Raw genomic sequence first — 24,460 nt, 5'->3', positions numbered from 1 at the left:
TCTTAAAATCTTTTAAAAAATTATATGATCCCCTACGACCCAGCAATTGCACTGCTGGGGATTTACCCCAAAGATACAGATGCAGTGAAACGCCGGGACACCTGCACCCCAATGTTTATAGCAGCAATGGCCACGATAGCCAAACTGTGGAAGGAACCTCGGTGTCCAACGAAAGATGAATGGATAAAGAAGATGTGGTTTATGTATACAATGGAATATTACTCAGCTATTAGAAATGACAAATACCCACCATTTGCTTCAACGTGGATGGAACTGGAGGGTATTATGCTGAGTGAAGTAAGCCAGTCGGAGAAGGACAAACATTATATGTTCTCATTCATTTGGGGAATATAAATAATAGTGAAAGGGAATATAAGGGAAGGGGGAAGAAATGTGTGGGAAATATCAGAAAGGGAGACAGAACGTAAAGACTGCTAACTCTGGGAAACGAACTAGGGGTGTTGGAAGGGGAGGAGGGCGGGGGGTGGGAGTGAATGGGTGACGGGCACTGGGGGTTATTCTGTATGTTAGTAAATTGAACACCAATTAAAAAAAATAAATAAATAAATAAATTGAAAAAAAAATTATATGATCATTGCAATAGATGTAGAAGGATTTGACAAAATTCAATGCCATTCATGATAAAAAAACCAACCAACCAACCAACCATGCTCCTTAAAGCAAAAGCAAATTCCCTGGCCTCATGGAGACCTGTGGACCCTGAACTGTGAATTTTAAAAGTAAACGTTTTTATTTTGCAGTAATTTTAGATTGATAGCAAAGTTGCAAAGATAGTATAAAACATTCTCCTATACTCCTCAGCCAGTATCCACTAACATTATCAATTTACATTGGAATAGTATATGTGTTAGAAATAGTGAACCAATACTACTAGTCTGTTACTATTAACAACAGATTTGGATTTCACTAATTTTCTCATTAATGACCTTTTGATCCACATTGCATTTAATCATCATGTCTATGTAGTCTCCTCCGGTCTGTGACAGTTTCTCAGTCTTTTTTATGATGACAGTTTTGAGGACTCTGATATTTTGTAGAATGTCCCTCAATTTGGATGTCTATGATAATTTTCTCATGATCCCACAGGGGTTATGGTTTTTTGGGGAAAATATCATAGAAGTGAAGTCTGTTCTCATCACATAATATACATGACTTATCACTGATGATGCTAACCTTGATCACATGGTCAAGGTAGTATTCACCAGGTTTCTCCATGGTAAAGTTATTTCCCAGGACTTCCTATACTCTATTCTTTGGGAGCAGATCATTAAGTCCAAACCACACAAGAATGGCAGAGAATTAAGCTCTGCCTCCTAGAGAGGGGAATATTTGCATATATAATTTGGAATTCTTGTGTACTATATATTTTTCTCACCTATTTATCTTTTCATTCATTCATATCATTGTGGGCTCCTATGTATTTACTGCATGCTTTGGGTTATAATCTAATACTACATTATTTATTCTGTGACTTAAGTGTTCCAACTTTGACCACTGAGACCTCCTTTAGGTTGGCTCCTGTGTCCCTTTGACATGCTACCATACTTGTTTGTTTTTAGCACTTCCTTACTTTTTAGTACTACAGTATGCTCCAATTCATCTTATATTCTCTCTGCCCCAGCCCAGGCCATTTCTCTAAGGAGTCATGGTTTCTTTTACTGTGGAATAGTATTAGAAACCCAGATCTGGGTGCTAAGTAGAACTATGCAATTCTGACAAGTTGCCAACTTGATTTTTATGCAATCTAGTAAAGTTTGAGGAAAACTATTTTGAAAAGTCAAGCACAAATAAACTAGAATACATGAAGAAAAGTTCTGAAACCGTTGTTTTAAAGAATTACTTGTATTTTATTCATGTTAGTTCAAAATTTAACGTTCTAACATGCCAAGCACTCTGATGGGCCAAGAGAGAGGAAAAAAAATAGAAGAGATGAAATAATGATTCCTAAATAAAGTGACTGTAATTGAAGACCTAAAAGCTAGAACAAAATTTATTTTCTGAGAGCATTCTCTGTGCCAACCATTAAGCTAGATGCACAGCCTCAAATCTAATGCTGTAGGTATAATTTTTACTTTTTAGAAGATACAGAAATTAATGCCTAGAAAGGTAAAATGTTTGCACAAAGCAATATAGTCGGTAGGTGGCAGAGTTGAGACATCAAGTCCACGTCATTCTCAAGGCAGAGGATTGTGGCAGCGAATTCTGAGGACTACTGCCTATGTGAGATTCTGTGTGTTATGTATGCTGTCTCTATCAGATATCAAATGCCACAATGGAAGGTCAGCTTATTCACTGTTTAATGTCCTATGTCTGTTATATAGCAGGTACTCCGTAGATAAATCTGATTAAATGTGACCAAATTTCTACATGGAAGAAATGTAGAATGAGAACTGTGAAGAACAATACATTTTCTTCCACTATTATGTTATAATTAGACTTGTGTTCCAATTAGGTAAAAAATTACTGCCAAAACTCCCACCCCATCTTACTGAAAGAATACTTCTAAATTAACACAAGTCAGATTTGGCAGTGATGAAAATAATCTACCAATAAACCTGAGTGATCAATTTTAATAAACAAAAAGATAGTTAATATGTAGTCTAAGTGTAGAAGCAAATTCCAAAAGTCAGTCATTTTCTTCACTGCCAGAATTAATCAATCATGAATCTCAAAAATGAAACTGTGTTGTTAAGTACTTCTTAACACAGAGCAGATCCTTAACATATAACAAACACTATTCTGAAACAGATCAAGGATCGGAATGCTACTTCTATTACACTTATTAAACCAAAACACTTTGGGCACACTTTATTGTGAATGGTATGGTTTTAATGGTATAAACTAACTTAGATGACAAGGACTTTAAAATTAAGTACACATCTATCAGCTAATTTGTGAGCAAGTGTTAAATCACTACCTCCTATGAAATTAATGTAACTCATAATATTCTAATCCATTTATTCTTCATTCATTCATCAAGTATTTAAATAATTCCTATTATGTGCCAGTACTGTTTTATATGCTAAGGACCACATCTATGATCAAAACAGAAAAGAAATGCAGTTATCATAGAGCGAACAGTTCTTGAGGGAGAGCAACAATAAAATCAACAGATGTCAGATGATGGTAAGTGCTGGAAAGAAAAATAATTCACTGAAGGGGCAAGAGGTTGTAATTTAAGGTATGATACGTCCTTGCTGAGAAAGTAAACTTGACCTGAGAGTGGTGAGGGAGCTCACACATACATATCTGAAAGAGGAAAGCACAAGTGCCAAAGTCATGAGGCAGGACATGCACTGTGTATGTGTAAAGAGCCAAAGGAAAGCCATAGCAAAGTGAATGAGGGGAGGAGTGTCATAGGAGATGTGGTAAAGTAATAACCACAGCCATAGTGAAGGTGTGCAGTGGAGAGGGATGGGGACTGCCTGTATAGTGCCTTGTGGGTGACTCAGAGCACTCTGATGTTTACTGAGTTAGATGGAACATCATTACAGAGAAGACACTTTAAAGGATCACTCTAGCCTGCTGTTTTGGGAATCAACTAATGAGGAGGGGGCCAAGAAAACATTCAGATAAGAGAGTGATGATGGCTCGGATGGAAAGTGTAACAAGTAGAGAGAGGTGAAAAGTGGTAAGATTCTGAATATATTTTCATGTTAGAACCAAAACTATCAGCAGATGGAATGTTTATATGAAACAGAGAGTAAAGTCAGGGGTAACAACAAGGTTTGGGGGCTTAGCAAAGAGTGGATGGACAGAGTTATCACTTACTGAAATCAGAAGCGCTGTGGTAGAAGCAGATTTTGGGGGAAGGGACATGAATTTTTTATGTTGGAAGTAAGAATCTCATTGAATTCCAAGAGGAGGGATCCCTGGGTGGCTCAGCTGTTGAGCACCTGCCTTGGGCCCAAGGCAAGGCATGATCCTGGAGTTCGGGGATGGAGTCCCACGTCGGGCTCCCTGGAGCCTGCTTCTCCCTCTGCCTGTGTCTCTGCCTCTGTGTGTGTGTGTGTGTGTGTGTGTGTGTGTGTGTGTGTGTGTCTCATGAATAAATAAAATCTTAAAAAAAAAAAAGAATTCCAAGAGGAGATACTGAGTAAGCAGTTAGTCACATAATTCTGCAGTTCACGGTAGCCCTTCAGGATATAAATTTGGGAATCATTAGCATTTCAAACCATGACACTAAGAAACCTCACCAAGGGAGTGAGTACAGACATACCAGTCTCAAGATATGAAGTAGTTGCTGAAGCAGGATGAGAGGTGAAGAGTTGTTTTCTTTTTTTTTAAGGTATGTAGACTACTTATAATGAATCTATAGAGAAGGAAGAAAGGTGATTGCTGAAGCTTGCAGAGAACTGCTTGAGCAATTGTTGAAGGGGTTTCATCTTCTATTTGATTCAAAGACTGTTGAAATGCAGCTTCCTATCTCTGTGGGCAGGAAAGGATACAGAGAAGCACTGAGATGCATAAGGGGCAGAGAGGTAAGCATTAAAATCACTGTTAATCTTGAAAGAAAGAAAAGGAATCAGAGGGGTAAGGTAGTAAGATATACAATTAACACATTAAAAAGCAATACCCTAGGATGCCTGAGTGGCTCAGCCATTGAGCATCTGCCTTTGGCTCAGGGCATGATCCTGGAGTCCCAGGATCAAGTCCCACATTAGGCTTCCTGCATGGTGCCTCCTTCTCCCACTGCCTATGTCTCTGCCTCTCTCTCTCTCTCTCTCTCTCTCTCTCTGTGTGTGTATGTGTGTGTCTCATGAATAAATAAATAAAATCCTAAAAAAAAAAAGAAAGAAAAGCAATAGCCTACTAAACACATATAGGACAATGGATTTATATCAAGAATACATAAACAACTCTCAAAACTCATTAATGAAGGAAAACAATCCAGTAAGAAAATGAGCAAAAGACATGAAGGAAGATTTTACAAAAGAGAATATTTAAACTGAAAATAAACACATGAAGAAACGTTCAACATCATTAGCCATTAAAGAAATGGAAATTAAAACCACAATGTGATATCACTATACACCCATCAGAATGACTAAAATAAAATAAAAAAACACTAACAATACCCAGTACTGGTGAGTATGCAGAGGAACTGGATCACTCAAATATTGCTGGTGGAAATGTAAAATGGTCATTTATACAATGACAAATTAGTTTGTCAGTGTCTTTAAGAGCTACACATATACTTACCATACAACCCAACTGTACTTCTGGGGATTTACCCCAGAGAAATACAAACCTATGTCCAAAAAAAACCCTGCAAACAAAAATTCACAGCAGTGGGACGCCTGGGTGGCTCAGTGGGTGGCCGTCAGCCTTCAGCCCAGGGCGTGATCCCGGAGTCCCAGGAATGAGTCCCACATCAGGCTCTCAGCGTGGAGCCTGCTTTTCCCTCTGCCTATGTCTCTGCCTCTCTCTCTGTGTCTCTCATGAATAAATGAATAAAATCTTAAAAAAAAATTCACAGCAGCTTTATAACTAATAGCCAATACTGCAAACAACCCAGATATCCTTCAATGAATGAATGGTTCAATAAACTATGGTACATCCATACTATGGAATATTAGTAATAAAAAGGAGTGAACTATTGATACATACAACATCTGGGATGAATCTCAAAAGGATTATGCTGAGTATAAAAAGCAAATATCAAAAGGTTCCATATTATATAATTTCATTTATATAACATTCTTGCAATGACAGAATTACAGTGGTGGGAACAGATTAGTGATTAATAAAGGTTAGGCATGGTGGTGGGGGAGGGGGTATGTGACTATTAAGGGCAGATTTTGTGGTAATGAAATAATTCTGAATTTTTTTTTAAATTTTATTTATTTATTTATGATAGTCACAGAGAGAGAGAGAGAGAGAGAGGCAGAGACACAGGCAGAGGGAGAAGCAGGCTCCATGCACCGGGAGCCCGACGTGGGATTCGATCCCGGGTCTCCAGGATCGCGCCCTGGGCCAAAGGCCCGCACCAAACCGCTGCGCCACCCAGGGATCCCAATTCTGAATTTTAACTGTAGTAGTGGTTACAAGAATTTACACAAGTGATAAATTGGCAAAAAATTATACATACAGATTGTACCAATGTCAGTTTCCTAGTTTTGATATTGTAGGACACTTCTATGAGACATAACCACTAAAGAAAACTGGGTAAACGCTACAATGGGACCTATTATCTTTGCAATCTTTGGTGAATCTTTAATTAGCTCAAAATAAAAAGTTTAAAAAAAGAATGCATCTGAAAGTGTAACTTTGACCATGAGATTTCTTAGAACTCACATCAAAATAAGTATGTGGTTCATTAATTTAAAAAAGTCAATAGCTTAGGGCATGAGTGTTCATAGCTTTAGCTGTAACAGCCCCAAATGGAAACCCAAATGTCCATTTACATACAATAATACACTACTCAGCAATAAAAACAAAGGAACTATTGATATGTGCAATATGGATGCATCTGAACATAATTAATGTTGAGTGAAAGAAGTCAATGCATGATTTCATTTATAGAAAACGCTAGAAAATTTAAGCTACAGTGACAGAAATCAGATAAATCATTGCCTGGGGAGGTGGTGATTGTGGGGAGATATAGAAGGAGGAATTATTATGAGGCAAGAAGGAACTTTTGAGAATGATGAATTTGTTTACTAGGATTGCTATGGTTTCACAGGGGTGTGGATATGTTAAAATCTATCAAATTGTACACTTTAAATATGTCAATTGTAACTCAGCAAGGTTTAAAAAGTCAATAGTGCACACATACACAAATAATAACCGGTTAGAATGTATCATGGAAAAGAGTACGGCATTTAAAATAGCAACACAGTAATGCTTAGGAACCCACCTAAGAAATGTGCAAAACTTGTATGATGAAAACTATAAAACATTCCTTAAAGATAGAAATGTTGATTTCAACAAAGAGAAAGATCTCTTCTTGGAGAAGGTGATTTAGTATCTTCAAGATGTTAGTTATCCTTAAGTTACAGACTGAAAGAAATCCCAATAAAAATATTGACAAATTATTTTTTCTGGAGTTAGACAAATTTATACTAATAACTAGCTCTAATTTATACTAAAATACACTGAAAATTCTCAATAATAAAAAAGTATGGTATTGGCATTTGAGAATGATGGACCAATGAATTAGAGTATAAAACCTGGAAATCAATTAAGTATATATTGTAATGAGCTATATGACAAAGGATAACTAAAATCACTGAAGCAAAGAGGGAATTTATAAGAAATGGTCTTTGGACAACTGAACAGCTATGTAAAAAAAGTTGTATCCATAACTCACACCATACATTCAAGAATAAACTGTGAATAAGTCAGAGATCTAAAGATATAAAAACTCAAGTATATTATAAGAAACTGGGATTCCTCTAGGACCAGGGTCTAGAGGAAGGTTTTTTCACTATGATCAAAAGTTCAGATTCAATAAAATGTGTTTAATTGATGGTTACAATGAAAATGGGGGAAAAAAAAAACAACTGCAGGGGCACCTGGGTGGCTCATTCAGACAGCATCCAACTCTTGATCACAGGGTCAGAATCTCAAACCCCACATTGGGCATGAAGCCTACTTAAACACACACACACACACACACACACACACTGCATTAAAAAAACCAACAAAGCAGAGGTGGCCAAGTGGCTTAGTGGGGTAAGCGTCTGACTCCTGATTTTGGCTCAGATCACGATTTCAAGGTTGTAAGATTGAGCCCGGAGTCAGGCTCCTTAATAAGATTCTCTCTCCCTCTCCCTCTGTCCCTTGCCTCGCTTTTGTACTCTCTTTAACTAAATACATAAAATGATAATGTCAAAAAGACAGAGAAGCCTGTTTGAAGAAACTTCCATTAGCCAAATTTGGGAAAATTTAAGGGATTATAGCTCACTGAATAAAGTAATCTTTGAGTCTGTGCTAAAAGAGAGACAGACAGATAATGGGAAAGTTCCTGCCCATACTGGAATGCCAACCAAAAAATGTATATATGATGGAGTTAGAAATCACCATTAAGCAATTATAATTTAATTGATTTAGTCAAGAATCATCAATAGCATATGTTAAAACTAGTGGGTAATAGTCTGATGAAGAATAAAAGATTAACATAGTTTCAAAATATCTTTTCACTAAGATAAGGTAAGCACCTTTCCATTAAAGGAGAATGATAAAGCAGGATGAAATGCCATTAGCTTTATGAAAAGGATAAAATATCTAAAATTTGTGTTTTTTGAAGAAAGATAACATCAAAAACTAAGCTTTGTTTTTAAAACATAAACTGGTTTTAATTAAAAGCTGCAAGGTATAGAGCATTATTTACACTACAATCCTACTGCTATTTAAAAATTATCATGCAAAAAAATTCATAAAAATTAAAATTATGTATGCATTAAAAATAGACAATAATACATACCAAAATCAGAAAACTGATAGTGCTAAAAATTTAAAAGATTTTATTCATTTCATGTTACTATAGTTTCAATATCTTTACAATGAATATATATTAATTTCATAAGATGAGAAATATAAATGTGTAAAATAAATAAGGACTAAGCAGAAACAAGGAATAACAGCTGGAAAGAAACTAAAAGGCCCAAAGTGCTTTGTGACTGCATGATGAGCTTATGGATGATTATTTTTTCATTTTAAAATGTGAGATTTAAGTAAGATTTTTTAAAAAATATTTTATTTATTTATTCATGAGAGACAGAGAGAGAGAGGCAGAGACATAGGCAGAGGGAGAAGCAGGCTCCACGCAGGGAGCCCGATGTGGGACTCAATCCCGGGACTCCAGGATCACACTCTGGGCTGAAGGCATGTGCTAAACCACTGAGCCACCCAGGGATCCCCAAGATCTTTAAAAACAAAACAAAACATTAGGGGATCTTGGGTGGTACAGTTGGTTAGGTGTCCAACTCTTGATTTCAGCTCAGATCAAGATCTCAGAATCATGTGATCTAGCCCTGCATCAGGCTCTGTGCTCAGTCTGCTTGATATTCTCTCCTTCTCCCTCTGAGCGTCCCCCTACTCAAGCTCTTTGTGTCTCTAAAATAAAAATAAATAAATAAATTTTAAAAAATAAAAATCACTTTAAACAATCAAATTTTTAAAATGGGCAGAGAACCTGAAAAGACATTTTGCCAAAGAAGACCTACAGGTAGCCAAGAGACACGTGAAAAGGTGTTCAACCACTCATCATGAAGGAAATTCAAATCATAACCACAATGAGATAGCACCTCACACCTGTGAGATTGGCTAGTAACAAAAAGACAAGAAATAATGTGTTCACAAGGATGTGGAGAGAAGGTAGCACTGTTGCACTGTTGGGGATGTAAACTGGTACAACCACAATGGAAAACAGTATAGATGTTCTTCAAAAAATTAAAAATAAGGGGCTCCTAGGTGGCTCAGTCCGTTAAGCATCTGCCGTTAGCTCAGGTCATAGTCACAAGCCCCACATGGGGCTCCCTGCTCAGCAGGGAATCTGCTTCTCTGTCTCCCTCTTCTCCAGACCTCCCCCCTTGTGCTCTCTCTCAGATAAATAAATAAAATCTTTAAAACAAATTAAAAATAAAAATATTATATGATCCAGTAATTTCACTTTAGGGTATTTATCTAAAGAACACAAAGACATTAATTTGAAAAGATAAATGCATGCTGATGTTTATAATGCTGTTTACTTCAGCATTATTTACAACAGTCAAGATACAGAAGCAACCTAAATGTCCAATGGTAGGCAAACAGATAAAGATGTGGTACACAGAGAGAGACACACACACAGGAATACTACTCAGCCATAAAAAGAATGAGATCTTGTCATTTGCAACAACATGGACGAACCTAGAAGACTATTAAGCTAAGTGAAATAATAAATGATGCTGAGAAAGACAAATACTACATGATTTCACTTACATGTGGAATCTAAAAAACCAACAGATCCTTAAATACAGATAATAAACTGGAGGTTGCCAGAAGGGAGGTGGGTCAGAGATGGGCAAAATATATCAAGGGGATTAAGAGGTACAAACCCTCAGTTATAAAATAAATGTTACAATGATGAAAAGTACAGCAAAAAGACTACAGCCAATAATATCATAACAACACTATATGGTGACAGAAGAGGACTACACTCATGGTGGTGACTATTAAGTAATCTATGTAGTTGTCCAATCAATATGTTGCACACCTGAAATATAGTATTGTATGTCATAATTGACATACAATTGAAGTATAATTACTTCAATAAAAAATATAAAAAATAATCTTATAGCTTATCAATTTATACACTGACTTTGCTTTTACTATGAACACTAGACTCCAGCGATGATGCTTCCCTGATTGTCTCTCCTTGAGTTCCTTCCTCTTTTCTAACCTAACAAAAGTTCAATACCCCTTTCTCTGGGGCACCTGGGTGGCTCAGTGGGTTAAGCATCCAACTTGTGATTTCGGCTCATGTCAAGATCTCATGGGTTTTAGGATTGAGCTCAGGGTCAGGCTCATGCTCATGGGGAGTCTGCTTGAGATTTTCTCTCTCTCTCTCTCTCTCTGCCCCTTCCCCCACTCACTCTTGTGAGTTCTCTCTAAAATAAACAAACAAATCCCTTTCTTTAAAACTTCTGGGGCCATCTGGGTGGCTCAGTCAGTTGAGCATCTGCCTTCAGCTCAGGTCATGATCACAGAGTCCTGGGATTGAGCTCTGCATAGGGCTCCCTCCTCAGGGGGGAGCCCACTTCTCCCTCACCCTTTCCCCCTGTTCGTGCTCACTCTCCCTCCCTCACTCTCTCAAATAAGTGAATAAAATCTTTAAAAAACAAACAAACAAACAAACAAAAACTTCTGTAACACAAGCACCTGGATAGCTCAGTTGGTTAAATGTCCAACATTTGGTCTTGGCTCAGATCATGATCTTGAGATCCTGGGATTAAGCCTTCCATCGGGCTCTGTGCTCAGCAGGTAGTTTGCTTGAGATTCTCTTTCCCCTTCTGCCCTTCTCCCCTGCTCGTGTGCATGCTCTCTCTAAATAAAATCTTTAATTTTTTATTTTTTATTCATTTATTTATGATAGTCACAGAGAGAGAGAGAGAGGCAGAGACACAGGCAGAGGGAGAAGCAGGCTCCATGCACCAGAAGCCCGATGTGGGATTCGATCCCGGGTCTCCAGGATTGCACCCTGGGCCAAAGGCAGACGCCAAACCGCTGCGCCACCCAGGGATCCCCTAAATAAAATCTTAAAAAAAAAAAAAAAACTTCTATATCTGTTGTTTCTGAGACATACCTAATATCACCTTTTAGCACATCTGACATCACTTGTTTAGCAACCAGTGTTATTTTCATGGTCAGTGCCCAAGAATGGATCTTTATATAATGGCTATGTCGGGTATTGTCATTTCCAACTCCAGAGCAGTTCCACAGAATTTAGACCACTGCCTTTGGCTTTCCCACCCCTGCTGTCCTTGAATAGCATGCCATCTACAGTAAAGAGAGGTAAGGAGGAGTATTCTTAGAGTGGGGAGAGGAGTTCAAAGATAGATAGGTTTTTTTGTTTTTGTTTTTGTTTTTTTTGTACAAGAAGTCAAAGATTTTAAAACAGTGTCAATATCTCTTAGGTTCCTTCACACTTCCTCACTGATTAGGCAAAGTGAGGTGATGATATTGGTAACTTTCCCCATCAGAGCCTCGTGTGAAACAAGCACTTCCCCCTTGCTAGGATGATCAATCTCCGCTCAGCAGAGTCCTGTGGGAACAGAGCCCTCAAAGCCCGACCCACACAGACCCACACATGGGGAAGCGAACCTGGCTCTCCTAGCCAGGTGTATTCTTAGATGCCACTTGCAGAGTTCCTCACAAAGGTAATTTGTGATCAATTTGTAACTGAGAGCGATGCACACAATTCGGGAATGCAGACTGCAAACGTACATCCAAAGGTAGGCAAAACTGTGAACGTTTCTTACAAATTGCCAATACACTTACAGTTTTCTCAGTATTTTCAAAAGCTTCTCTTGCTTCTTCAAACGTGCAGATTTCTTCTTTGCATTCACGATCAATGTTGCCCTGTCTTATTTCTTCAAAAAGTCCATTAGCTCTTGGGTAGCGTTTCAATACTGAATTGGCTTTTTCTCCTGTGAGGAAAACTAAGAAGAGAGAAAATCAAAAGCATAAAATTATCATTTGAAAAACATGTGGAAGCTTCGCATACAAGGTGGAAACTGCTAGGTGCTCTTTAGAAAACACAACCAGCATCCTAAACCTCTTCCCCTGAGTCAGCAACGAAAGTACGAAAGTACGTATAGCTCCAAATCGCCACCTCTGCTGTCTTCCTCCTCCTGTGAGCATGCCCTTTGAGTAGCACTTGCCCTGGGTAGGGACAGTGACATAATTCACAGTTAGATTCAGACTTTAGCACATTCCTGTCAGCCATTGGTATTTAAATATAGTAATAGTGATTCCACTACTTATACTCTTTGTTGTAAGTGGATGCCCCCAGGCATTCTGCTGTTGGGCACTGGCAACCAAGTCAAAATCCAGTCTCCAGACCAACAGTCTTTGTTCCCCTAAATAAAAATAAATAAACCTAGTAATACAGACCCAGAGAAACCTTACTTATATGAAAAGAAGAGCTGGAAAAAAAAAAAAAAAAAAAGGAAGAGCTGGCAAAACAGTATCAAGAAGTTAAGATGAATTTGGCCATAATTCATTCCTAGGAACACTAATAATTTTGCTCTAAATATACTTAAGTTAAACATTGTGATATTTAAATATATCAAACCAGTTTCACAGTCCTCCAGAAAGTTCTTCCACGACTTATAGAGGTATTTCATATAAATACTCAAAATGCACATTTATGATATCCAGTAAAATAAATGAGGCACTAGTTATAGGGCACAGTCAAGAGAAATTATCTTTAATTTTACATATTCATTTTAAATTATTTAATTTTTAAAGTGTCATTCATATTTCTTTGTATATGTAAATATGATGCTACAAGATTTTAATCTCTGTTAATGCAAAAAAAATCATAAGTTTCTAATCTTAATGACTTCTAACATAAGAAAGGGCACATTACAGATCTTTTTAAAATGTTAAAGTCTACATTTTACAAAGAATATTTTAAAGTAAATGAAAAACAGTAAGTGTTCTTTTTAAAAATGGTAACAATAGCAATGAATTTGTTACCTCATTATAGAAATGCGTATTTCACTTCACAGAAGATATGGATTCATTACTTAGGATCCTTTAAAGTATCCATATTGGGGCAGCCCCGGTGGCGCAGCGGTTTAGCGCCGCCTGCAGCCCAGGGTGTGATCCTGGAGTCCCGGGATCGAGTCCCACATCGGGCTCCTTGCACGGTGACTGCTTCTCCCTCTGCCTCTCTCTCTCTCTCTGTGTGTCTCTCATGAATGAATAAGTAAAATCTTTAAAATAAAAAATAAAATAAAAAAATAAAAATGAAGTATCCATATCGATACCAGCTGGATGACACCTATACTATGTTAAAAACTATGGCAGGCCTTTCATAAGAGTTTCCTTCCTTCTATACCTCAGAAGGATAACCATTTATAAAAATTAATTACAGAAAAAAATTAATTACAGAGTCAAAGAATATCATTAAAAGAAATTGTAAAGAATAAAAATTGTGGCAAGTGCTAAAAAACAAACAAAAAGGGTACTGCTGAGTTGGAGAAAAACCGTGAAATTTGCTAGTAGTACTTCTCAGAGCTGTAGCCTCAGAATCCCCTGGAGGACTTATTATCACTGAGATTACTGGGCTCAGCTCCCAGAGTTTCTGATTCCACAGATCTGAGGTGGAGTAAAAAAATGCATTTCTAATAAGTTCCCAGGTAATGCTGGTGCTGCTGGTCTTCGTCTAACTACCACAGTTTAAGAAGCACTACCTAAATGTGAGCTCCTTAGAAAACTAGTTCTGAAGGAGTTCATGGAATGTTGGCATTAACAAATGTAACAAGATCTTTTACTGCAGGACTTTTTAGGGACCTTAACGTATATTTAATCTACATCTGCACACCTCCAGAAAAGAAATAGGTCACATACGTTTATCATACTTATTTGATTAGGAAGCCCTTTATCAAAGGACATTTCACTGAATTAACAACTTCCTAGTCATTGGTCTTATTTATGGCCTCTGAAAGGACATAAAATTATCTTCCATATAACAGGCCACCTGATACATGAAGACAGTAAGTCATTTGCCCCAAGGCTTATTTTTTCCAGGCTAAGCATGTCTAGTTTCTTCAACTGTTGGCCCTGTAAAATGGATAGGAGTCTCTGCCCCATTTTTATCTCATAAAATACAGTGTCCTACACTCAGTCCAATATGCTATGTGTGGTCTGACAAGTATAAAACTGCTTGGGACTATCTGCTTCCTTGTTTTTAAACACAATAGAGATATTAATACAGTCTAATATATCCCTAGATTTGGGGACAGTTTTCTTGAAAACAAACCAAACAATCAACAACAACGTATCTTAAGATTTTAAGAGAAGGGCGCTGGTGTGCCTCAGTTGGTTATGTGTCTGCCTTTGGCTCAGATCATGATCCTAGCATCCTGGGATCAAGCCCCAGATAGGGCTCCCTGTTCAGCAAGGGGTCTGCTTCTCTCTCCCCCTGTGTTTGCACTCTCGCATTTTCTCTCAGATAAATAAAATCTTAAAAAAAAAAAGGTTTTGAGAGAAAAAACTAAATTCTCAGAAAAAAATTTCTTATATGCTATCTAACATGGAAAAGGGGGTCAAGGAAAACAGCTCTTATAACCAGAGAGCTGGCTAATTCAGAAAGTTAAGCAACTCTAAGATAAAGTATAGCAGGACACAACTCCTCTAATCCTAGCCTAATCAAATTACCAAGAGCATTCCACAAACACATTTGTATTTCTTGTACTGGGAAGCAAAGTAATATAATACTGAGAACTCTAGGTAGAAATAGGCTTGCAAGTAGATTTTATCCTGTTTGCCAAACAAATCTGGTCAATTAGAAGATACCACTCAGAGAGTTAAGATGGTGGAGTACCAGGGTGACCCTGAGCTTGCCTCGTTCCTTGAAGATAGCTAGAATCAATATCAAATCCTTTTGAACAGCCAGGAAATTGATCTGAGGATTAAGAAAACAATCTGCACAACTGGAGGAAGAGAACATGGCAGATGCAAGGTAGAGAGAAAAGCCGTGGTGCTTCAGAGTAGAGGGAGCCCTTTTCCTGGAGTCAAGTTAGGGAGAGAGGGAGAATGATGAACGTGTAGGAATCCTACAAGACATCATGGTGTGGGGATCCATGGGTCACACTGAGGGAGAACACTCCTCTTCCTGGAGTACATTTGGAAGTGTATATTGCCTCTCCAAGAACAAAGGGCCCACTGGGCACAATTGAGCGGCCATTAAACAGCAAGGGACAGAGGTGTGCAAAGAGGGCATACACTGTATAGAGCCTGGTGCTTCAGGAAGTGTTTCTAGTGTATGTTCTGTGCACTCTCCTCTTGTGTTTTGGCTGCTATTTCCCACAGGCCAGTCCTCTGCAGAGTTCCTCCTTGCTTGCAGTGGGGAGTGTTTGGACCATTAACTAGGTATGCTTTGATTTGTTTAAGATAAGCCTGATTTTAAAAAAAAGAAGAAAAATGATCCAAGAAAAGAGAAAAGGAGCAGGAAATATAACAAGCTTTCATAACATGCAAGACAGAAATCGAGACATAATGACAAGATGGAAGAAATCTCCCCAAAAGAAAGATCAAAAAGAAATCACAGGCAGGGATTTGCCCCAAACAGATATGAGCAATGTGTCTGAAGAAGAAGTCATAAAAATAGTAGCTGGGGGGAATGCCTGGGTGCCTCAGTGGCTGAGCATCTGCCTTTGGCTCAGGGCGTGATCCCAGGTCCGGGGATCATGTCCTGCATCGGGCTCCCTGAGAGGAGCCTGCTACTCTCTCTGCCTATGTCTCTGCCTCTCTCTCTGTGTCTCTCATGAATAAATAAATAAAATCTTTAAAAGAAAAATACTAGCTGGGGATGCCCAAGTGGCTCAGTGGTTGAGTGTCTGCCTTCGGCCCAGTGCATGATCCCAGGTCCTAGGATAGAGTCCCATATCAGGCTCCCTGTGAGGAGCCTGCTTCTCCCTCTATGTCTCTGCTTTTCTGTGCCTCTCATGAATAAATAAATAAAATCTTTAAAAAAAAAAAAAAAAAAAGAAGAAGAATACTAGCTGGGCTTGGAGGAGCCCAATCTGCCACTGCTGCCACCACAGTTGGTACCGCTGCCACTGCTAGAGAGGGGCACGTCTTCAACTCATGCCAAGAAAGAGAAGGTGGCCACCAAATCATGCCCCTCATGTGCCAACAGCTTCCTATTGCACATTAAATCTTGTCCCTGTGGTTATGTATTAGAAGGAAACTTCTAAAAGTAAAACACTCAGAGAAATCACCAACTTTTACAGAAGTGAACAGTACCATATCTTTGAAAGCTTTGCGAATATTGTTTTTATATGAATTTAAACTAGGGCACAGTGCAGCCACAGCAAGTAGAAACATCAGTTCTGTCTTCAGAGAAGGTGCTGTTAGTGAAAGGACTATATGGTGAGGGTTTGAAAAATTTTGTTCTGGGAATCTTAAGTCTGAAAAATGAGCCTTGAGGGAGACCCAAATCTGGGGATAAGGATCAGTTGAGAGCCATGGTAGAAGATAACCTCAAAACAGCAATCTGAGGTCTTGAAGCAGACTTAGGAATTTCTGCTACAATAATTTCTCAACACCTAGCTACAACAGGAAAGGTAAAAAAAAGTTGGGCAAGTAGGTAGGTAACATACCAACTGACAGATGATCACAAAAGGAGATGATTAGAGATGTGCTCATACCTTAAGATTTGAAAGAGCAGAGACCTATTTTGGAGAGGATCATAAGCTTTGACAAAAAAATGAAAGTGGTCTTGCACAATGGTTGGATGTTGACGAAGTTCCCAAACGTGTTAAAACCATCACTGCAACCAAAAAGAAGGTTCTGGTAACTATATGAGGTGGTTTGTAAAGAGAGTATTTCATTACTTTGAACTCAGGCAAAACTATCTTATCATCAAGAAGTTCAAATTATGTATCAAAAATGGATCTAAAAGCACTCTGCATCGGTTAGCAGACATAGATGGACCTATACTTTTCCATGACAACATCTGACCACCATAGGTGGTGAAATCCCAGACCACCATAGGGAATAAATGAATTGGGCCAAGAACTTTTGCCATATCCATCACACTCACCTGACCTTTTGTCAACAGATTACCACCTCTTTCATCATTCAGAACTCTAAGAAACAGAACATTCTCTAATAGAGAACAGTAACTGAAGGATCTGAATAAATTTTAACAATGCTGAATTGGGCAGCCCAGGTGGCTCAGCAGTTTAGCGCCGCCTTTGGCCCAGGGCCTGATCCTGGAGACCCAGGATCGAGTCCCACGTCAGGCTCCCTGCGTAGGGCCTCCTTCTCCCTCTGCCTGTGTTTCTGCCTCTCTCTCTCTCTCCTCCCCCCCCCCCCCCCGTCTCTCTCATGTATGGATAAATAAAATCTTTTTAAAAATGCTGAATATTATAAGTCTATAATAATTGGGGAAATTTATCATTTGGGGAAAGCAGTTACTGCTAACAGTGCCTATTTTGGTTGAGTAAAGCTTTTTTTCCTGAAAAACAAAAATAAATAAATAAAAATAAAAATATAATTTTTTAAAAAAGAGTACTAGCTGGACTTGAAGAAGCATAGAAGATAACAGAGAAACTCTTGATGCATTGAGAAAAGACCTAAAACCTAGTCAGGCCGAAATAAAAAATGCTGTAACTGAGATGCAAAACTAACTGGATGTAATCACAATGAGGATGGAAGTAGCAGAGGAATAAATAGATGATACAGAAGATACAGTTATGGAAAATAATGAAGCTGAAAAGAAGAGGGAAAGAAAACTATTAGATCACAAATACAGACAAGGAACTCAATGATTCTACAAATCACAACAATATCCATATCATAGAAGTTCCAGAAAAAGAAGAGGAGAAGGGGGCAGAAGGTTTATTTGAACAAATTATAGCTGAGAACTTCCCTAAACAGGAGAAGGAAACAGGCACTCAAGTCCAAAAGGCACAGAGAACTCCTCTCAAAATCAATAAAAATAGGTCAACACCAAGACATATCATAGTGAAACTTGAAAAATAAACAAAATTAAAGAGAGAATTCCAAAAGCAGCTAGGGACAAAAGGTCCTTAACATACAGGGGTAGACACACAAAGTTAATAGCAGACCAGAAACTTGGCAGGCCAAAAAACAGTAGTATGATATATATAATAGGCTGAATGGGGAAAACACGCAGCCAAGAATACTAGAGCCAACAAGGCTGTCATTCAGAAAAGGAGAGAAAGGGACGCCTGAGTGGCTCAGCGGTTGAGTCCTGGGTCCTGGGATCAAGTCCCACATCAGGCTCCCAGCTCCCCTGCAGGGAGCCTGCTTCTCCCTCTGCCTATGTCTCAGTCTCCCTGTGTCTCTCATGAATAAATAAAATCTTTAAAAAAAAAAAAAAAAAAAAGGAGAGAAAGCATTTCCAAAACAAGCAAAAACCGAAGGAGTTTGTGAACACTAAACCAGCTCTGCAAGAAACATTTAAAGGGGACATTTTGAGTGGGACAGAGAGACCAAAAGAAACAAAGACTAGAAAGGAACTATCAATAGAAACAGTGGCTTTGCAGGTAATACAGTGGCATTAAATTCGTATTTATCAATAATTATTCTGGATGTAGAGGGATTTCAATCTTCCAGTCAAGAGACATAGGACATGAGAATGAATAAAAACAACAACAACAACAAAAAACAAGACCCATAGATACACTGCTTACAAGAGATTCATTTTAGAACCAAAGACACCTCTAGATTGAAAGTAAGGGGGTGGAGAACCATCTATCATGCTAATGGACATCAAAAGGAAGCTGGAGTAGCTAGCCATCCTTTTATCAGACAAACTAGATTTTTAAAAATTCCATTGTATGGATACACCACTTTTTTTAAAAAAAATTATTTATTCACGAGAGACAGAGAGAGAGGCAGAGACACAGGCAGAGGAAGAAGCAGGCTCCACACAAGGAACCCAATGTGGGACTCGATCCCGGATCCCAAGATCACACCCCGAGCCAAAGGCAGATGCTCAACCACTGAGCCACCCAGGTGTCCCGACAAACTAGATTTTAAACCAAAGACTGTAATAAGTAATGAAGGAGGGGACTATATCATAATAAAGAGGTCTATCCAACAAGAAGATCTAACAATTATAAGTATTTATGCCCCCAACTTGGGAGCAGCCAAATATATAAATCAGTTAATAACAAAAGTAAAGAAACTCATTGATAATAATATAATAATAGTAGGGGACTTTAACACGTTACTCAAAGCAAAGTGCAGATCATCTAAACAGCAGATCAACAAGGAAACAAGGTCTTTGAATGACACACTGAACCCGATGGATTTCACAGATATATGCAGAGCGTTTGATCCTAAAGCAGCAGAATACACATTCTTTTTGAATACACATGGAACATTCTCCAGAACAGATCACATACTGGGTCACAAATCAGGCCTCAACCAGTACAAAAAGACTGAGATCATACCAGACATATTTTCAGACCACAATGCTATGAAACCTGAAGTCAAACAGAAGAAAAAATGTGGAAAGACCACAAATACCTGGAGGTTAAAGTACATTCTACTAAAAAAATGAATGGGTTAAGCAGGAAATTAAAGAATAAATAAATACATGGAAGCAAATGAAAATAAAAACATGATAATCCAAAACCTTTAGGATGCAGCAAAGGTAATAGGTATAGTATAAGAGGAAGTATATAGCAAGCAATCTAAGCCTACCTCGGCAAGCAAAAAGAGTCTCAAATACACAACCTTTCACCTAAAGATGGAAAAAGAACAGCAAATAAAGCCCAAAACCGGCAGGAAAAGGGAAATAATACAGATCAGAGAAAAAAAATCAGTGATACAGGGAAAAAAAAAAAAAAACCAGAACAGATTAATGAAACTAAGAGCTGGTTCTTCAAACTAATAAAATTGATGAACTCCTAGCCAGACTTATCAAAATGGAGAGAGAGAGAATAAAATCATGAAAGAGAAGAGATCAAAACCAACACCAAAGAAATGCAAACAAGTGTAAGAGATTATTATGAGCAATTATATGCCAACAAATGGGGCAGGCTGGAAGAAATGGGTAAATTCCTAGAAATATATAAACTACCAAAACTGAAACAGGAAGAAATAGAAAATCTGAACAGACCCATAACTAGCAAGGAAATTGAATCAGTAATTTAAAACCTCCCAACAAACAAGAGTCCAGGGCTGGGTGGCTTCCCAGGGGAATTCTACCAAACATTTAAAGAAGAATTAATACTCATTCTTCTGAAGCTGTTCCAAAAAACAGAAATGGAAGGAAAACTTCCAAACTCATTCTATGAGGCCAGCATTACTATGAATCCAAAACCAGACAAAGACCCTACTAAAAAGGAGAATTATAGACCAAAATCCCTGATAAACATGGATACAAAAATTCTTAACAAGATACTTAGCTAATCAAATCCAACAGTACATTAAAAAGATTATTCACCATGATCAAGTGAGATTTACTCCTGGGCTGCAAGGGCGGTTCAACATTTGCAAATCAATCAACGTGATATACCACATTAATAAAAGAAAGGGTAAGAACCATATGATCCTCTCAATAGATGCAGAAAAAGCATTTGACAAAATACAGCATCCTTTCTTGATAAAAGCCCTCAAGAAAGTAGAGATAGAAGGGACATACCTCAACATCATAAAGGCCATATATGAAAGACCCACAACTAAATATCTTCAGTGGGGAAAAACTGAGAGCTTTTCTCCTACGATCAGGAACACAACAAGAATGTACATTTTCACCACTGTTGTTCAACATAGTAAGAGAAGTCCTAACCTTAATGATTAGACAACAAAAAGAAATAAAAGGCATCCAAAATGGCAAGGAAGAGTCAAAATTTCACTCTTCACAAAAGATACAATATTCTATGTAGAAAACCCCGAAGACTCTTCCAAAAAATTACTAGAACTGATGCATGAATTCAGCAATGTCACAGGATATAACATCAACGTACAGAAATCTTTTGCATTTCTATTCACCAATAGGGAAGCAGCAGAAAGAGAAATCAAAGAGACCTAGGAGTAAACCTAACCAAAAAGGTAAAAAAGGTAAAAAGGATGAAAACTATGGAATATTTACTAAAGAAATTGAAGAAGACACAAGAAATGGAAAAATATTCCATGCTCCTGGATTGGAAGAATAAATATTGTTATAACTGTCTATACTACCTTGGGATGCCTGGGTGGCTCAGCGGTTGGGCGTCTGCCTTTGGCTCAGGGCGTGATCTTGGAGTCCTGGGATGAGTCCCACATCGGGCTTCCTGCGTGGAGCTTGCTTCTCCCTCTGCCTATGTCTCTGCCTCTCTCTCTCTCTGTCTCTCATGAATAAATAAATAAAATCGTTTAAAAAAATGTCTATACTATCCAAAGCAATCTACACGTTTAACTCAATCCCTATAAAAATAAGACCAGCATTTCTCACAAAGCTAGAACAAATAATCCTAAAATTTGTATGGAACCAGAAAAGACCCTGAATAGCCAAAGGAATGTTGAAAAGCAAAGCAGGAGGCGTCACAATCCTGGACTTCAAGCTATATTACAAGGCTGTAATCATCAAAAGAACATGGTACTGGCACAAAAACAGACATATAAATCAATGCAACAGAATAGAGAACCCAGAAATGGACCCTCAACTCTATGGTCAACTAATCTTTCACAAAGCAGAAAAGAATATTCAACAGAAAAAAAGACAGTTTCTTCAACAAATGGCGTTAGAGAAACTGGATAGCCACATGCAGAAGAATGAAACTAGACTGATTTCTAACACCATACACAAAGATAAATTCAAAATGGATGAAAGACCTAAATGTATGACAGGAAACCATCAAAATCTTAGAGGAGAACACAGGCAGCAACCTCTCTAACCTCTGCTGCAGCAACTTCTTGCTAGACAAGTCTTCAAAGGAAGGGAAACAAAAGCAAAAATGAACTATTAGGACTTCATCAAGATAAAAAGCTTTTGTACAGCAAAGGAAGCAGTTGACAAAACTAAAAGACAACCTACAGGATGGGAGAAGATATTTGCAATGTCTTATGAAATAAAGTGCTAGTATCCAAAATCTAGAGAGAGCTTATCAAACTCAACACCCAAAAAAACAACAAATCCAGTCAAGAAATAGAAGACATGAACAGACATTTCTCCAACAAAACCATACAAATGGCCAACAGTCACATGAAAAAATGTTCAACATCACTTGGCATCAGGAAAACACAAATCAAAACCACAATGACATACCACCTCACACCAGTCAGAATGCCTAAAATGAACAACTCAGGAAAGGACAGATGCTGGTGAGAATGTGGAGAAAGGGAACCCTCTTACACTGTTGGTGGGAATGCAAACTGGTACAACTGCTCTGGAAAATGGTAGAAGTTCCTCAAAAATTTAAGTATAGAGCTACCCTATGATCCTGCAATAGCACAGCTCAGTATTTATCCAAAGGATACAAACATAGTGATTCAAAGGGGCACATAAACTCCAATGTTTATAGTTGCAATGCCCACAATAGCCAAACTATGAAAGAGCCCAGATAATCCATCAACAGATGAATGGATAAAGAAGAGGTGGGGTATGTGTGTGTGTATTGATATTGGAATATTACTCAGCCATCCAAGAGTGAAATCTTGCTATTTACAATGATGTGGATGGAACTATAGGGTATTATGCTAAATGAAATAAGTCAGAGAAAGACAAATACCATATGATTTCACTCATATGCGGAATTTAAGAAAGAAAATAGATGAACATAATGGAAAAGAAGGAAAATGAAATTAAGATAAAAAGAGAGGGTGGCAAACCATAAGAGACTCTTAACTACAAAGAACAAACTGAGGGATGCTGGAGGGAAAAGGGTTGGGGGATAGGGTAACTGGGTGATGGGCATTGAGGAGAGCATTTGTTGGGATGAGCACTGGGTGTTATATGTAGTTGATGAATCACTAAATCCTACTCATGGAACCAATACTACACTATATGTTAACTAACTTGAATTTATGTTATAAACAAACTAACAAATAACTAACTAATTTTAAAAAGTGAAAGAAGATACCACCCAGAGTAAGAATCTGACCAGCAGGAAAGATATAGATAGTTATGTCTGTCATATATTAGGGAATAGGAAGTTGTGGCAGGTCCTCATCAAAGCAATTTGGAAATCTAATGGATGATACCAGACTTAGGAGTTTTTCAATGTGAAAATAAAATAAAGGGGAAGGTAGCAGCTTAGACCTATAGGATAAGATCAGACTATCTTTTCCTAAAACACTGGGTATTTCCCATGATGCAAGGTCTTATATTTGGACTTCAAGAAGTAAGGCACTGATGTTTATAACTAGAGTTGATCATTTTCCTCTGCCTCCTTCTCATCCAAGGGTGAGTCAGTCCACAGCTATCTGGAATCATTTGTATGCCTGCATCAGAGAGTAAATGATATGACAAATATACAGAACATAAATTTATTTGTAGAATACAACACTGAGGTGTTATTCAAACATGTACTTTTCTCGTTAGATGAAATAAAGGAAAACCTAAACTGTTTTCTTTAGATACAGTTAGAAAACATCCTTACTGGGACACCCGGGTGGCTCAGAGGTTGAACATCTGCCTTCGGCTCAGGGTGTGATCCCGGAGTCCTGGGATTGAGTCCCACATCGGGCTCCCTGCATGGAGCCTGCTTCTCCTGCCTATATCTCTGTCTCTCTTTCTCTGTGTCTCTCATGAATAAATAAATAAGATCTTTAAAAGAAAAAAAGAAAGAAAACATCCTTATTAAGGAAATATTTAAAATCTAAGACTGATACATACATGACTACTATATATTTATTTAAAAATGTGAACTACTTTTTCATAACTTCAATATAAATAGCTCTCACCTATGCCTTCTCTTCAAATAAAAGAATAAAAGTAAATGAGAATGGCTCAAGTAACTAAATTACAGCCTTAAGCAAAATATGTAGTTGTAGAATATACTTCTTAATGTATCGTAGGATACTAAAATTGATGTTTCAATGCCAAAAATCTTTAAAGTGTAATCATGTACAAAAATTTGCTGAAAAACAGCAGACAATAAGGCCTGCAAATTAAGGATCACCTTCGAAAAATGTCTACTCCAATTATCTAATCAGTTCTCTCACATGTGTCTGATTTCACTGAAGGAGCCACTATTTAATGTTGCCAATATTTACATTTTTCTTTTAAGTAAACACAATTCTTTTTCTTAAGACCTAC

General features: G+C 37.9%; 1 protein-coding gene across 4 annotated transcripts in view; it reads right to left on the bottom strand.

The window, feature by feature from the left end:
• The window catches only part of PRRG1 (proline rich and Gla domain 1), a 280,802-nt gene that overhangs the window by 45,023 nt on the left and 211,319 nt on the right, over positions 1-24,460 (bottom strand). For all 4 annotated transcript variants that reach the window (XM_049107730.1, XM_025439692.2, XM_025439699.3 and 1 more), the window contains exon 3: positions 12,007-12,167. In XM_049107730.1, coding sequence (XP_048963687.1) covers positions 12,007-12,167 — 161 coding nt within the window. The remainder of the gene's footprint in view (positions 1-12,006; positions 12,168-24,460) is intronic.

This window comes from Canis lupus, chromosome X, assembly GCF_003254725.2.
Source record: "Canis lupus dingo isolate Sandy chromosome X, ASM325472v2, whole genome shotgun sequence".
In the NCBI taxonomy this organism is placed as follows: domain Eukaryota; kingdom Metazoa; phylum Chordata; class Mammalia; order Carnivora; family Canidae; genus Canis; species Canis lupus.
Note: the sequence above shows the minus strand (reverse complement) of the source record. Positions and strands in the feature narration are given on the sequence as shown.